The sequence below is a fragment of the Crocuta crocuta genome, unplaced genomic scaffold, assembly GCF_008692635.1.
Source record: "Crocuta crocuta isolate KB4526 unplaced genomic scaffold, BGI_CrCroc_1.0 scaffold65, whole genome shotgun sequence".
NCBI classification, from domain to species: domain Eukaryota; kingdom Metazoa; phylum Chordata; class Mammalia; order Carnivora; family Hyaenidae; genus Crocuta; species Crocuta crocuta.
Genome location: NW_027530683.1, coordinates 3451390 through 3467206, shown reverse-complemented (window position 1 = coordinate 3467206; position 15817 = coordinate 3451390). Strand labels below are relative to the sequence as shown.

At 36.0% G+C, this 15817-nt stretch overlaps 1 protein-coding gene across 6 annotated transcripts in view; it reads right to left on the bottom strand.

The window, feature by feature from the left end:
• RALGAPA1 (Ral GTPase activating protein catalytic subunit alpha 1) overlaps positions 1-15817 on the bottom strand; it is a 259411-nt gene that overhangs the window by 95278 nt on the left and 148316 nt on the right. For all 6 annotated transcript variants that reach the window (XM_077769216.1, XM_077769217.1, XM_077769215.1 and 3 more), the window contains 2 exons: positions 3061-3195; positions 2473-2656 (listed from right to left, as the gene is read on the bottom strand). In XM_077769216.1, coding sequence (XP_077625342.1) covers positions 2473-2656; positions 3061-3195 — 319 coding nt within the window. The remainder of the gene's footprint in view (positions 1-2472; positions 2657-3060; positions 3196-15817) is intronic.

Here is a 15817-nt window from a genome sequence, read left to right as displayed (position 1 = left end):
CCACCCTGTTGCAGCTATACTTTTTACAAGGTTTACAAAAGTTATTTGAAGGGGTTCCACTGCTTAAAAACTCATTTTGAAAACTACTGTCCTAACATACTGATGCTCCTAGTGATTCTCAACCTCAGCTGCATATCAATCACCTGCAAAGCTTTAAAAAATCCTAGAAATCCCAAATCAATATATCAAAATCTCTATGGATGGGAACAGAGCAGCAGTATTTTGCTGTGCAACCAAGGCTGAGAATCACGGTTCTAACTTATTACCAACATTTACTTTCTGGTTCAATGAATCATTCCATTTTCTTTCAACTTATTAGCCATTTCCTAGCATCAATTCGACCCTCACCAAGCCTAGGTTCCATGGCTAAACCATATGCCAACATTCTGAAAGCCACAGTTTCCATGTATTCTGCCACAACCACCTTACTGAATGCTGGCTGGCATAACCAAAACTTCGTGGTTTCCATTTTTCTGCTGGACTCTCAATAACTTCTGCTAATCCCCTTAATTTACTTCCATCTTCTTTTTCTTTCTGGGTCAGAATAAGGGCTAATATCAATCTACAATTTCTAGCTAACCCTTCAGGAACTTCACCCTACTAATGATCCCCTTCTCATCTCCTTTCTCAGTTTATAATGAAGTTCAACTCTCTTCATCCTTAGAACTCCTTTATCCCTGAATCTTTTTTTTTAGCTTACCTACTGTCTTATCACTTATTTTTTACACAGTCCAGCTTTAAAGAGTATTTTTGACAAATAGCTCTATTTCTTTAACACTTCTTTGCTCTTCAACCCACAACCATCCACTTCTCCCTCCTATTTCTCTGCTCAAACTAAAGCAGACATATTTTTCAATCTTTCTGTATCTGACCTATCATTTAATACCATTGCCCAAACTTTCAAATATCTTTCTCCTGCTTTTGTTTCTGAGAAATTACTCTCTCCCAGTTTTCCTTTCTTTCCAACTTTTTCTTTGCAGAACACACACACACACACACACGTGCGCACGTGCATAAACATAAATATAATTCCTAACAAAGACCTCTCTGCTATGATTGAGATCTGCATATACAACAAACTGCCCACTAGTGGTCTTCATATGGATATCCGACAGGCATCCCAAACTAAACCATTTCCAATACAGCCCGCCTCATTTTCCCTCCCAAACCTTTAACCTTACTCATATTCTTGGTCTACTTTGGGAGAGATCTAACCAATTTAGACCTTTAGCAATTCTTGCCAGGCCTATTGCAATAGCTTCATGATTGGTCTCTCTGCTCCTGGCTTAACTTTCCTAAAACCAATCTAACATACTAGAGATTAGCAAACTTTTTCTGTAAGGGGCAGATAGTAAATATTTTCAGCTTTCTGGACCACATGAACTTTTTTGCAACTATTCAACACTACCATTTTTGCACAAAAACAGCCATAATGATACATGAATGAAAGCATGGATGTTTCTCAATAAAACTTTATTTACAGAAACAGGTAGCAGGCATGGGCCATAATTTGCCAACTCCATAAAAGACTACTTTCAAACTGCTCTTAGGAAAGACAGACAGATACCATATGTGCATCTTGAGAAACTTAACAGAAGACAATGGGGGAGAGAAAGGAGGGAAAAAGTTACAAAAGGAGAGGAAGGGAGGTAAACCATACGAGACTCTTAAATACAGAGAACAAACTGAGGGTTGATGGGAGATGAGGGAGAAGGGAAAGCAGGTGATGGGCACTGAGGAAGGGACTTGTTGAGATGAGCACTGGGTGTCGTATGGAAGCCAATTTGACAATAAATTATATTTTAAAAAAACTTCTAATACTAATTTTCTCATGTATATAACCTTCTTAAAACCCTTCAGTAATTGCTGGGTTCCTCTAGGCTATTTCTGTATCTTAAATGTACTTTTATTTTTATACTCATATTTAAAGGTTATTTATTTACATTTTTCTTTTATATCAAAAAGTAAAGTCTCTGAATGTAGAAACAATGTGGCTTAAAAAAAATGTTACTGAGTTCACTACCTACCAAGAACTGCACAAAGGGTTTTACACATATTATCTTATTCGGTACTCAAAACAACCATGAGGGAATGAATATTATTAGCCCCATTTTATAAATAAGGAAACAGATATAGTCACTCAGCTAGTATATGAGAGTCAAAATTCAATACCACATTTGTTAGACTCCAAAGCTAAATTTCTTTTTCCATTATAGATGTATAAAGTAAAATATATTAAAAAACCTTATCAGAATAACTTCACGAGAAGTATAAAGGGAGTGTCATCACATATAATTTTAGTAACTGTGTTTCTGAAGTTATTTCTTTAAAACTGAACTTTGCTAGAATATACATGGTGAGATAAAGAACTACAAAGATATACTCATCTCCATTATTTTTACCTATGGCCTCACAAATCATACTTTGAGAGAACCCAAGAAATAATACTGTCCTGAAGTGAATTCCTTTTACCTTCTGTCACTGGCTGAAGTTTAGAAGATCGTTCCGAATCTGGAGAATGTAGAGGTTCAGGCTCTTTCAGACTTTCCAAATGCATAAAAGGGTCATAATCTACAGATGCCAAGTCAGAGAGGCTCATTGGAAAATACCTTGGATTGCTAAAACACTGAGCTCCATAAACACACCCATGTAATACCTAGAAGTATGAGGGAAAACAGTTTTCCTTTTCAGTGAAGATAAATAAATAAAGATAAATGGAGAAAAATGACAACTGTTAATACAAGAGCTTGAAAATGTTTTTAAATATTTTAAAACTTAGTTCTTCAATCAAGGTAAAACTTAATACCTCTTAAAAAGAAGAATGAGTAAATTTAACTAATGATTCTCACATTCAATAAGTATTTGACTCCTTTCAGAATCTGGAATAAAACAACAGTATCTTGTAGGAAGAAGTTTTAATTATCCTTAGGTACTATACGATATATCTATGTTCTTAGAAAATATCTAGCTCTAAAAACATACAAATGTAATACCAAGAAATGTTACTTCTTTAGGTTTTAAAAACTGTTGGTTACCAAATAATAAAGCAAATATGTTTACCTTATAAATGCAATTGAGGACAGATTTTTCTATTTTATCATTTTCTGCTCCTGTAGCATGGACTGGTTGGAGCAGTGTCTTTAGAGGTAAGGCCATGATCCAGTCCAGTAGGCACAGAAGTAAGGACACAACTAACTGTAACAACAACAAAAAAGGTGATTATGACTGTAAACTCATAAAATAAGAGCTTTACTTTTAATAGAAATTCACCAACTTATTTTTTGTCTTCCAAAATTTATTTCAGGAATAAAATGAATCCTAATTCTACCATGAATATTTACTTAGATCTGATTTTAAAATATTGTATATGAACATTATTGTGAGTTTCTTCCTTATATTTTAGAGCCTGCACAATGGAACCTTAAGTATAATCAAACAGGACTGCCAAAATTATTTAAAATTTGTATAAAAACACTGAGCCTAAAACAGAACAGACATCAATTAGGTTGACTTATTTAAAACTGTTCAAGGAATAGATCAAAAATGAAAGGTTCGAGTTCACATATATTAAAAATACTTCTACATTCCTTTTAAAGAACAAAAAGAACCAATAAAATATCAAAAACTTGACATCCTCAATATAACCAGAAAACAGAATATCCAGACTTCAAATTATCTGTAAGTAGAAAATATAGCAAATCCCAGCAAGCTTTTTCTCATTCTCCCATTAAAAAATTTCATGAAGAGCAAGGATAGTTTAGGAAAAATTATAAAAGAGAGGCAAGAACCAGGTATGAACCTAAAAACCAAGCCAGAAACAGAAAGTTACCTTACATGTGAGAATATTGAAAAAGTGTACTGGTAGGTAGATACTGAGTAGGAAAAAACACTTAAAAGTACACACAGGAAAGGTAATGCTTTGGAGAAAAGAATGTTAAGAAGGAATAGGGAGACATCCTGTGGAAAACATGTAGTAAAAAGAAAAAGCAGAAGAGAAATTTAGGCTCCTGCAGACTTAAATAAATTTAAAAAATTGATGGGGCTATAATTTCTCTCCTCTTTAAAAAGCATCATCCAATAAATGATGGACCTACAATTCCTCTCCTTAAAAAGACAATAAAGACCGTAAAATTTGTCAAATCACCAGATGAGGAATATCGTGAAGTAGGAATATTATAAAATACCCCAAGCCACCTGCCCTGTTCAGAGAAATGCAGAAGCAGTCTTCATCTATATAAAACTACTATAAAAAGAAAACAAAAAATGAGAATCTAAACAATTCAAATGATGAAACTCCTGCTCAAAAAACCCAACTATGAAGCAGAAGAAAACTATAACACAACAGTCTAATCTAAATTAAATATTATCAAAAAGCATTTATTTTATTTTTTTAAATAAAGTTAGCCAACATACAGTGTATACAGTGTGCTCTTGGCTTCAGGAACAGATTCCCATGATTCATTATTTACATACAACACCCAGTGCTCATCCCAACAAGGAATAGCATTTAGATATGGAGGACAAAGAAAACCCCATGTTAAATCAGAAATTAAAAACTAGTAAGAAATAGACCAAGAAAGGAAGAATTGTTTCATGTCAGGAAAAAGAAGTAAAAGGATAAAAGCATATTAAAAATGAAGCCTAGCTTATAAGATGTCTAAAGAAGAATAAATTTGAAAAAACAAAAACAAAATTTAACATGGAGCTTTGAAGAACCGCAGGGAACCAATTAAATGAATAAAAGTCAGATTTAAAATAAGATAAAAAGCATCAGAGAAAAAATGATTGAGATAGAAGACAGAAAAAGAATATCCAATTTACATATTTGGAGTCTCTGGAAATACACATATTAAAAAGGTTCACCAGAAGCCAGGACAAATTGACTTGAAATAATCAACTCTAACACATATCCTGGCAAAACCTTAAAAGTAAGACTTCAAACATAAAGAAAAAAGATATCCTTAGGGCTTCCTGGAAAAAAAAGATGAAATAATTTAGAAGGCCAAGAGAATAAAACAGGCATCAGACTTCTCAAAAACAATACACAAAGCAAGGCAACATTAAAAAAAAAAAAAGAAACAATTTCAAGGAAAGTAAATGTGAATCTAAGGATTTTATATCTAGCCAAGAGGTTTCTCAAGTATCAAGGTTACCAAAAAAAGCTTTAAATATACCATCCCTCAGGGAGTTCTGTATTCACAGGCCTGTCCTGAAGAATAAAGATGAATTTCAACAAACCAAATAGTTGACTGAGGAACTTCAGCAAAAAGAACGGTGAGTATTTGATATATGTAGTTACAAAGTGAGGACCAAAAAAATAAAGATAGAGATGAGCATGGAAGAATCATTTATTATATGACTTATCCTCTATGTTAAATGTAGAAATAAAGTAACTAAATGGAGGTGGAGAGGAAAAGTAAAATAAGCTCATTTATTAACCTATATGTGATAAGAGATAAAGGATACCATTAAATAATCACACATCTCACAAAAGGTGTTTTAAAAAATAAGAGGTTAATTGAGAAAGCAAGGGAATAAAAGTATTTTAAAAAGGCATACATAGAAATGTAACCACATGAGCAAAGTATAAAGTTTCCTGAATACCAAAGGAACTTAAAAAATAGAAAGGAAATATATCTTGTGGACAAAGAAACACAGATAATGCAATATGCAAATTAGAATTCAAACCAAGAAGCATTCATGTTAAAAGCTACAGTTCAAATGAAATGAAGATTTATGGGTATCTATGTATCAAATAACACAGTGACTATCTTTATAAAGCAAAAACTACAACAGATGCAAAGAAATATAGAAACATTTAGGAAACACACCACTCAGTCAAAGACAAACCAAGTGGACTAAATACAGGCATACTTTGTTTTATTGTGCCTCACTTTACAGCACTTCAGAGGTACTATGTTTTTTACAAATTGAAGGTTTGTGGCAACCCTGTCTTGAGCAAGTGTAGAAGTACCATTTTCTTACAGCATTTGTTCACTTTGTGTCTCTGTGTCACATTCTGATAATTCTCAACAGTATTCCTAACTTTTCCATTTTTATTATTGTTGTATTTGTTATGGTGATCTGTGACCTTTGAAGTTATTACTGTAATTGTTCTGGGGTGCTGCAAACTGTGTCCATGTAAGTCAGTACACTTAATCAGTAAACACTGTGTTTTGATTCCTCCATTTTCAGCTATTTCCCCATCTCTCTCCCTCTCCTCAGGCCGCTGTATTGCCTGAGATGCAACAATGCTCAAATTAGGCCAATTAATAACCTACAATGGCCTCTAAGTGTTAAAGTAAAAGGAAGAGTCACGTGACGTTTACTTAGTCAAAAGCTAGAAATTAAGTTTAGTGAGGAAGGCATGTCTAAAGTGAAGACAAGCTGAGGGCTAGGCTTCTTGTGCCAAACAGCCAAGTTGTGAATACAAAGGAAAAGTTTTTGAAGGAAATTAAAAGTGCTACTCTAGTGAATAAATGAATGATAAGAAAGCAAAACAAATGTATTTGTTTATAATGGAGAAAGTTTTATGGTATGGATGACAGGATCAAACCACCTGCAAAATTCCCTTAGGTCAAAGCCTAACCCAGAGCAAGGTTCTAACTCTCTTAAATTCTATGAAGGCTGAGAGAGATAAGGAAGTGACAGAAGAGAAGTCTAAAGCTATCAGTGATTGGTTTGTAAAGTTTAAGGACAGAAGTCATCTATATAACCTAATCACCATTAGTAAATCATGGTCCAGAGGAAAAAGCCAAGCCTGGGGGCTGTACCACTTTCTGCTAATACCTCAGAAAAGTAAAAACATCATAGTATTTATTCATACTAATCAATGGCTCTTTGAGGAGATTAAACTATGTCTCACATATAACATCTCAATCTAATTGGAGAGCATCTAGGAAGCTTTAGCATTATCCTTAGGCCATCTCTACAAAAGCCAAAAATAGAGATGGGATTATCTTGGAAAGATCTGTGGAAGATCTTGTCTAATGGAGTGCACATCATAACATGCGTAGGAGACCCACAAGAGTCTTCAGAATTTTAACCAGTAGAAACACTGCTGGCTAGGAAATGAAAGGACTAGAGAGACTACAATACTAAATCAAGTTGGCTGATCAGATGCCCGAGATGCAAAACATACACTACAATTCATAAGAAATGGAGGACACCTTAAGGGCAAAAGTGAGAACCCAAGTAGTGAGGCACCTCGGAGTAATCCCAGGATTTCAAATCTAGTGGAATTTTTCCACCTGGATTTTGAAATTTCTTGTAACCCAGAACACTTCTTCCTTCTATTTTTGACTTTCCAAGAATTTCTATAACTTGTCTTAGGTTGGCCTTGCCACCGTATTTTAGGAGCAGATAACTTGTCTCCTTAGTTACAGTAAATCCATAGATGGAGAGGAGGCCCCAGAAAGGATTATTCCCAGAGCATCACTCATATCTCTTTTTGATGATTTACATGATAGGTTTTTAGAATTCTGAGCTAATGAGATTTAGGTAAGATTTTGAATTCTTAGTCGGTGATGTAATTAATGGGTTGACATTTTTTAAAATGCTATGATCAGGTGAATATACTTTGTATGTGAAAGAATGTGACTCTTTGGGGGCAGAAGGTAGACAGTGGTAGGCAGTATCATGGACCCTTGTATTTGCCCACATTTTAGTCACTGGAACCTGTAACATGTTACCTTATAAGGAACAAGATACCTTGCAGATATGATTAATTATCTTGAGATGGGAGATTATATTAGATTATCCAAAGGGGCCCCATTTAATTTTAGGAGTCCTTGAAAAACTGTTTCTCAGATCAGGTCACAGTCAGAGAGAGCTGTGACTTCAGGGTGATCAGAGAGATGCAGTATGGCTGGCTTTGAAGATAGGAGGAGGCCCAAACCGATAAATGTATGTGGCCATTGACAGCTGGAAAAGAAAAGAAAGCGGATTCTCCACTAGAACCTTACAGAAAGGAATACAACTTTGCCGACATACTGATTTTTATCCCAGTGAGATCTGTGTTGGACTTCTCACCTTCAGAACTATATAATAATAAATTTTCATTGTTCAAAACAAACAAACAAAAAAAGTTATCTATATAACCTAACAGTGCAAGGTGAGGCACCAAATGGTGATACAGAGGCTACAATAAGTTATCCAGAAGATGTAGCCAAGGAAACTAACGCAAGTAGCTACACTAAACAAGAGATTTTCAATGTAGACAAAATGGCCTTCTATTTGAAGAAGATGCACCTAGGACTTTCACAGTTAGAGGGAAGTCTATGTCTAGCTTCAAAACGTCAAAGGAGAGGCTGCCTCTTTTGGTGGGGGCTAATGCAGCTAGTGGCTTTAAGTTGAGGCCAGTGTTCATTTACCATTCCAAAAATTCTTGGGCCCTTAAGAATTATGCTAAATTTATTTGGCCTGTACTCTATATATGGAATAGCAAAGCCTGGATAATATCATACCTGTTTACAATACGGTTTACTGAACATTTTAAGTCCAAGAGCTCTGATGGAGCTGCACAATGACGTTAATGTTGTTTCCATGCCTGCTAAAACATCATCTATTCTGCAGTCTCTGGATCAAGGAGAAATTCTGACTTTCGGGTCTTGTTATTTAAGAAATAGATTTCATAAGGTTACAGCTGCCACAGACAGTGATTTGTCTGAAGGATCTGGGTAAAGTAAATTGAATACCTTCTAGATGCCATAAGGTTCTCACAATTCATGAGAACTGGTCAAAATATCAACATTAACAGGAGTATGGAAGAACTGATTCCAAATTTCATGGATGACTTTGAGAGGTTGAAGATTTCTGTGGAGAAAGTAACTGCAGAATTGGTAGAAATGGCAAGAGAACTAGAATTAGAAGTGGAGCCTATAGATTCGACTGGACTGCTACAGTCTCTTGATCAAAATTTAATGAATAAGGAGCAGTCTCTCATGGATGAAGAGAATGGTTTCCTGAGATGAAATCTACTCCTGGTGAAGATGTGAAATTACAACAAAGGATTTAGAATATTAAATCAACATAGTTGATAAAATGGCAACACTGTTTCAAAGGACTGACTCCAATTTTGAAAGAAATTCTACTGTGAGTAAAGTGCTATCAAACAGCATCATATGCAAGAGAAATTGCGGGGAAAAAAGTCAATCAGTGTGGCAAACTTCATTACTTTCCTTTGTTAAGATATTGCCACAGCTGCCCCAACCTGGAGCAATCACCCTGATCAGCCATCAGCACTAAGGCAAGACCCTCCACCAGTAAAAAGATTACAATTTACTGAAAACTCAGATGATAGTTAGCATTTTTTAGCAATAAAGTATTTTTAAATTAAGGTATGTACATTGTTTTTTGAACATATTGTTATTGCACACTTAATAGACTATAGACTATAGTGCAGTTGTGTTTTTTTAAGGCAGTTTGTTTTTTTGTTTTTTTTTTTTAATGATTTGAGAGAGAGAGAACACAAGTAAGGGAGAGGAGCAGAGGGGAAGGAGAGAGAGAATCTTAAGCGGGCTCCATGCTCAGTGTAAAGCCCAACACAGGGCTCAATCCCATGACACTGGGATCATGACCTGAGCTAAAATTCAGAGTCAGATGCTCAATGACTGAGCCACCCAGGAACCCGGGACTACAGTGTAAACATAACTTTTATATGCGCAGAGAAACAAAAAAAATTCACTTTACTTGCTTTAATGAGATATTCACTTTACTGTGGTAGTTTGAAGCCAAACCCAAATATTTCTAAGGTATGCCTATATAATCCATTTGATTAAAAGTTACTTGAGATCCTCAATAATGCTTAACAGTATCAAAGAGAACTTGTCACCAAGAGTCTAAAAACTGCTAGTATGGAATCTGAAGAAACAGACCCAAATAATTTTAGACACTGATATTCACTTTGAAGGGCAAAGCCAAACTATTAAATCTGATTATCCATTTGGAAAAATAACAAAAATTAAATCCCTATCTCAAAACATACAGAATAAACTTCAAATGGATGAGGGATAAACAATGTAAAGAACAAAACCAGGGGCGCCTGGGTGGCTTAGTCGGTTAAGGTCCAACTTTCACTTTGGTCATGATCTCCCGGTTCGTGGGTTCAANAAAAAAAAAAAAAACAATAAAAAAAAAAATTAAAAAAAAAAAAAAGAACAAAACCATACAAGTACTAGAAGAAAACATGGGTAAATTCCTCTTTATCCATGGTACAGTGAAAGGCTATCTGTCTATGACTGTAAATTCAGACACAATGAAAGATATATCCACTACATAAAAACCAATTTTTTTCTGTGATCCCCTCCAACAAGAAACAGTAACAAAAACCCACCCTAAACAAAATCAAAAGACAAATGGAGGAAAAAAGGAGAAAATACTTGTAGCATATACCATAGTTAAGAGCTAATATCCCTAGTAGATAAAAATTTTAAGGAAAAACACCAAAATCTGACCGAAGATGCAAGAAAATATGAATAGACAAGTCACAAAAATAAAAAATAAGGCCATTAGTAAATATGAGAGGATATTCAACTTCACTTTAAGTGGAAACTACACCAAGATGCCACTGCTCCCCCATCGAATTGGCAAAATGTTCAAAATAAGACACATTGTGTGGATAAGACTCTAGGCAAACAGACACTAACAGTTTGCTTGTGGGAATGCCAATATTTAACATAATTACCTATCCGTTTGCCTTCTGACCTAGCAATTCCACTTCTAGGAATATACCCTGAAGACACATTCAAATAATGTAAAAATATACAGGCACAAAGTGAGTCACCGCAGCACTGTTTGCAATTGCAAAATTCTGAAAATAACCTGTACAGCTATGATTATGAGAGTGAGCTGAATAAACGATGGTACATTCACATAATGGACTACAAACACTACAGAGCTACAAAAAAGAACATGGAAGATATTTATGAATTGATGTATTGTGAATTTCTAGGATATCCTGCAAGTAAAAAAATCTAAGGTACCAAGGAATAATCTAGAATATGATATCTTTTAACAAACAAGGAGAAAATATAAATGTATATGCTCATTTATGTAAAAATAAAGAATGGGTATACCATAAACAAAAAATAAATAAAAACAACAGGGATGGGGATAAAAAAATCTAAAATGGAACAGAAACTGAAAAAATGACCTAAATTGTATTTCAAATGAATGATATAACCATACTGAGGTGAGGCTAAGGAGAGAAGGAACCCAGATAACTTTTAAACACAGCTTTTGAACTATATACTCTCTTGGTAACTACTTACAGGCATAAATATATTCTGAAACTGCTTTTATTTTTCTATAACTGCACAAGAAGTAACTATACTATGGATAAATGTGGATAATGGGAACTTGGTTCTCACTGTTGGGGCTGGTAATTACAAATATGTAAAAGGGGAGGACAGACTGAACCTTGTGGTGCTGGGTGAGAATCAGAGATGTCAAGGTAACCTCATGGTGTTTTGATACATACAAAGAAATACATATGCATACATTACATTTATACATAAAATACATATATATATTTGTGTGTGTACATTTCATCTATCTTCTAGCTCTATATGGTCAGCGGGCCTAGGTAAAAAAGACAATCCAATGAAAATGTAGACACCTAGCTCCTAAATCTATTTCAAAATACTATTTCTACTCAATGGAACCAGAGTTCCTTGGAGAAATGGCTAATTCCAGTACTAGGGGAGAGAAAATACAGGTGAATCTGAAAAATTCTGTGGTGACGGAAATTAAGGATATACTGAAAGAATAATGAGGATATGTCAAAAGGACAAAGAAGCCACTTTAAAGGGCACTCCCACTGGTTAAGTCTGGGACCTTCTGAGCTTCAAAATAATAAAAAAAAAAGGATTACAATCCATTGCATAAAATAAGAATAACGATTCCACACTGGTAAGATGGATAGGGAATAAGCAAAGTCTCTTCCTTATCACAGAAAACTAATGAAGGTGAAAGTAATGACAGAATTAGGAAATCACCATTTGGAGCTAACATAACATTTAATTCTGATATGCATTTCAATTGCTGACAAAATTACTTAGTAAAGGCTTCATGAGTGTTAGGATATTTATACGGTCTCAAAGTGTCTTCCTACAAGATACTTTTTAATTGGGAAAGGTAGTAGACTGGCTCAAGCTCTTAGGTGCCCCTCAAACCTCTGTAACTGTCTAAGCTGTGTCCCAAAAGGGTGGGAAATGCCAATATACGTATCCAGGATCCTGAAGAACTACTAATTGCCTCTCCCTTCAGCTCCCAAGCTAACTGGGAGGCAGGCTAACTGGAAGCCTGACTTTAAGATGCAGCTGGGAAAGTTGGGACATTAGTTATACAGTCTAGCCACTATCAGAGAAATTGAGAGCTGGGTATTTTTGCTTACTCATTCTATGCTGAGCCAGAGGAAAGAGTCACTGGGAATGCTGGTACAAATAGAACTACCTCTGTTTTGTGCATTTCTAGAAGGTTCATGAGTGCCAAGTTCTGTCAGCTCCCAGAAATAGGTGCTTTGGGAACTGCTCACGTAGTGTTGACAAGCTTCTTCTAGAGAGAAGATGGAGACCTGGTTTTCTTGTTGAAGTCAGTCAGAGGGAGAGAATACAGGGGGAGTGTCCACTGGTTCTTATGGGCTTCAGTCAGCACCTAGATGAAGACTGGTTAGAAGCTAGACCCTCAGGCAGCAGCTGGGAAAGTATGCAACCAAATCTTTTCTAGGGAAACAAAAGAGCACCTGTTAACAGGAGCATGAGCTCCTGGTATGGCTATTCCCCCAGGGTTCAGCACAGAGATAGCAGGCAATAAGGACCCTCCACCATTCTTTCCCTGGAAAGGATCTGACTGCATACTTTCCCAGCTGCTGCCTGAGGGTCCAGACAGAAACTAATTGAATGATCCTACACATCAGGCAGTCATAAGCCCTGTTGATTCTCAGAGGCAGGTGACCTGAGAGCCCATTCATTGAGAGGCAGACTTAAAAACTGGGGTGCTAGATGTGTGGTATAAACCCTCTCCTCAGAGAAGCCGGGAGTTCTCTCCTGATCGTATGGAGCTATGTCAAGGGTTGGGTTTATTGCAAGAGTACATTCTCAGCATTTCTTATGTATTTTGATGTGGGTATTTTTTCGGTTGCCTGATGTGTAGGATCATTCAACTAGTTTCTGGATTTCTCCAGGGGGAATTGCTCCATATGTAGCTGTATCTTTGGTACATTCACAGGAGGAAGAAAATTCAGTATCCTTCTATGGCTCTATTTTGGTGACCCCCTCTTTGCCTACTCTTTGTTATTCTTCAAGGTGTTATACTTTGCTAACTTTTCTTACTCTAGAACATCTCTTTAAGTGATCTCACACATTCCCATAGTTTAATGCTATTCATGTGTTGATGATGTCAATAATTTTGTTTAGAACTTCAAATTTACGACTTTAGGCATACAGAGTTGCTCTGCTGCAATTTACTGGGCATTATTCCTTACATGCGATACAATAAAAATGGAAACTCATCTTTGTCCTGGAACTCTGCTCTTTTTCTTGATTTCTGCAGACTTTGGTTGTAGATTCCACTTTGAGAATTTTTACTCTTTATTTCCTTAGCCTTAGTTCAAGACATCAATTCTTACATTGATGATTATAATAATTACCATATTATTTCTTTTAAGTCAACATTCACACTTTTAAGTGATCTTTCACAAATCTGGTATTTCATTATATGTTAATGAGCCTTCCAAAAAGTCACTTTAAAAAATTTTGGGGGGTACCTGGGTGCCTCAGTCAGCTAGCCATCTGACTGGCTCAGGCCATGATCTTGCAGTCTGTGACTTCGAGCCCCGAGTTGGGCTCTGTGCTGATAGCTCAGAGCCTGGAACCTGCTTCAGATTCTGTCTCCCTCTCTGCCCCTCCCACAATCATGCTCTGTTTGTCTCTGTCTCAGAAATAAACATTAAAAAATTTTTAAAAATAAAACAACTTTTTTAATGTTTATTTTTGAGGCAGACAGAGAGAAGGGAGGGAGGGAAGGAGGCAGAGTGTAAGTGGGGGAGGGGTAGAGAGAGGGAGAGACACAATCCAAAGCAGGCTCTAGGCTCTGAGCTGTCAGCACAGAGCCCGACTTGGGGCTCATATTCACGAACTGTGAGATCATGACCTGAACTGAAGTTGGACATTTAACGGACCAAGTCACCCAGGGGAGAGAGAGAATCCCAAGCAGGCTCCACGCTCATCACGGGGCCTGATGTGAGGCTCAATCTCACAACTGTGAGATCATGACCTGAGCCAAAATCAAGAGTTGGATGCTTAATTGACTGAGCCACCCAGGCGCCCCCAAAAGGTCATTTTCAAAAAAGGACTTTCACAAAAGTCCAAAGTTCTTAGTGTGGCATCCAAGGGCCTTCATATCCTGACCCTTCTCTATCTCTGATGCCTACTTTCCCTTCTCTGAACCATACACTTCAAATCCTATAATATGTAATTGCCTATTGTTCTCCCATAACACACATTTTAATTTTTTTTTTTTAATTTATTTCTGAGAGAGAGAGAGAGACAGTGTGAGCAAGGGAGGAATAGAGAGAGAAAGACACAGAATCTGAAGCAGGCTTCAGGCTCTGAGCTGTCAGCGCAGAGCCTGATGCAGGGCTCACACCCACGAACCATGAGATCATTACCTGAGCCGAACTCGGATGCTTAACCGACTGAGCCACCCAGGTGCCCCCATACCATACATTTTATACCTACATGATTTTACACATGCTATTCCCTCCACCTGGAATAACACTTTGATTCCAATCATTGTCTCCATTTATGTAGAAAACCCTATCATCTTTAAGGAGTTTTCCCTTAACAAGCCCTTCTGCTTTGATAGTTCATTGCTTCCTCGTCTAACCTACCCTGTATCATACACATTTTTCTACTTTTTACAGTAAGACCTTATTATTCTGGATTGCCTCACTTGCTGCTCTAATCTTTAAAATCCATGAGAGCAGAGATTACCTTATTTATATGTCTACTTAATTAGTTCCAAGCAGAATATCACACATATACTTTGTGATAAAAAAATATTTAATAAATTAAGAGGGCAAGAAACAAAAACTAAGTAGTGGAGATTTTTTGTATTAATAGCTAGGCTGTGGAAGACAATGCTGATCTACAAGGAAATGGCTAATGAGTTATCCAGATACTGTTCACAAACTGGATTTGAAATTTTAAACCCAGTCCAAGACACTAAAATGAAGAACTCTTGGGTAAAATGGAGTATATGTATCTTTTAAAGATGAGGAAGAATGTATTTAGCAAGGGCTAAACTGATCAAATGGATTTTAAACTGACTATGAAGAGGAAGAATAAAATTTCTGAGGTAAACTCATAAAATCAGAGATATAGAAGACAACAGGAACAACATGAAGAAAGTGAAAGTTAAAAAGTTATGCAAGGCACACAAGAAAATAACAGAATAGGTCTGAAACATAGTTACATCTTCAGAGTTCTTTAATTAATGGGTAGAGCCTAATTAATAAAACATACTTGAAATTTCAACACTATATGATTAAAGGATGGTGACACTGAGATCTGGAGAATAGAACTGCAAGACTGGGATGTGAAAATGGAAAGGAAGAGAACAATTTTCAGAGGAAATAAGTAGAATCTAGCGTGCAATGATGGAAATGGCATTTGTCTATGTGTCTATTGAACACCTGAAATGTGGTTAGCACAAATAAGGAATTAAATTTTTAATATTAACTTTTAAAATTTTATTTATTTATTTAATTTACTTTTTTTTTTTTTTGAGTGAGAATTCATTTGCATATGGGTAAGTG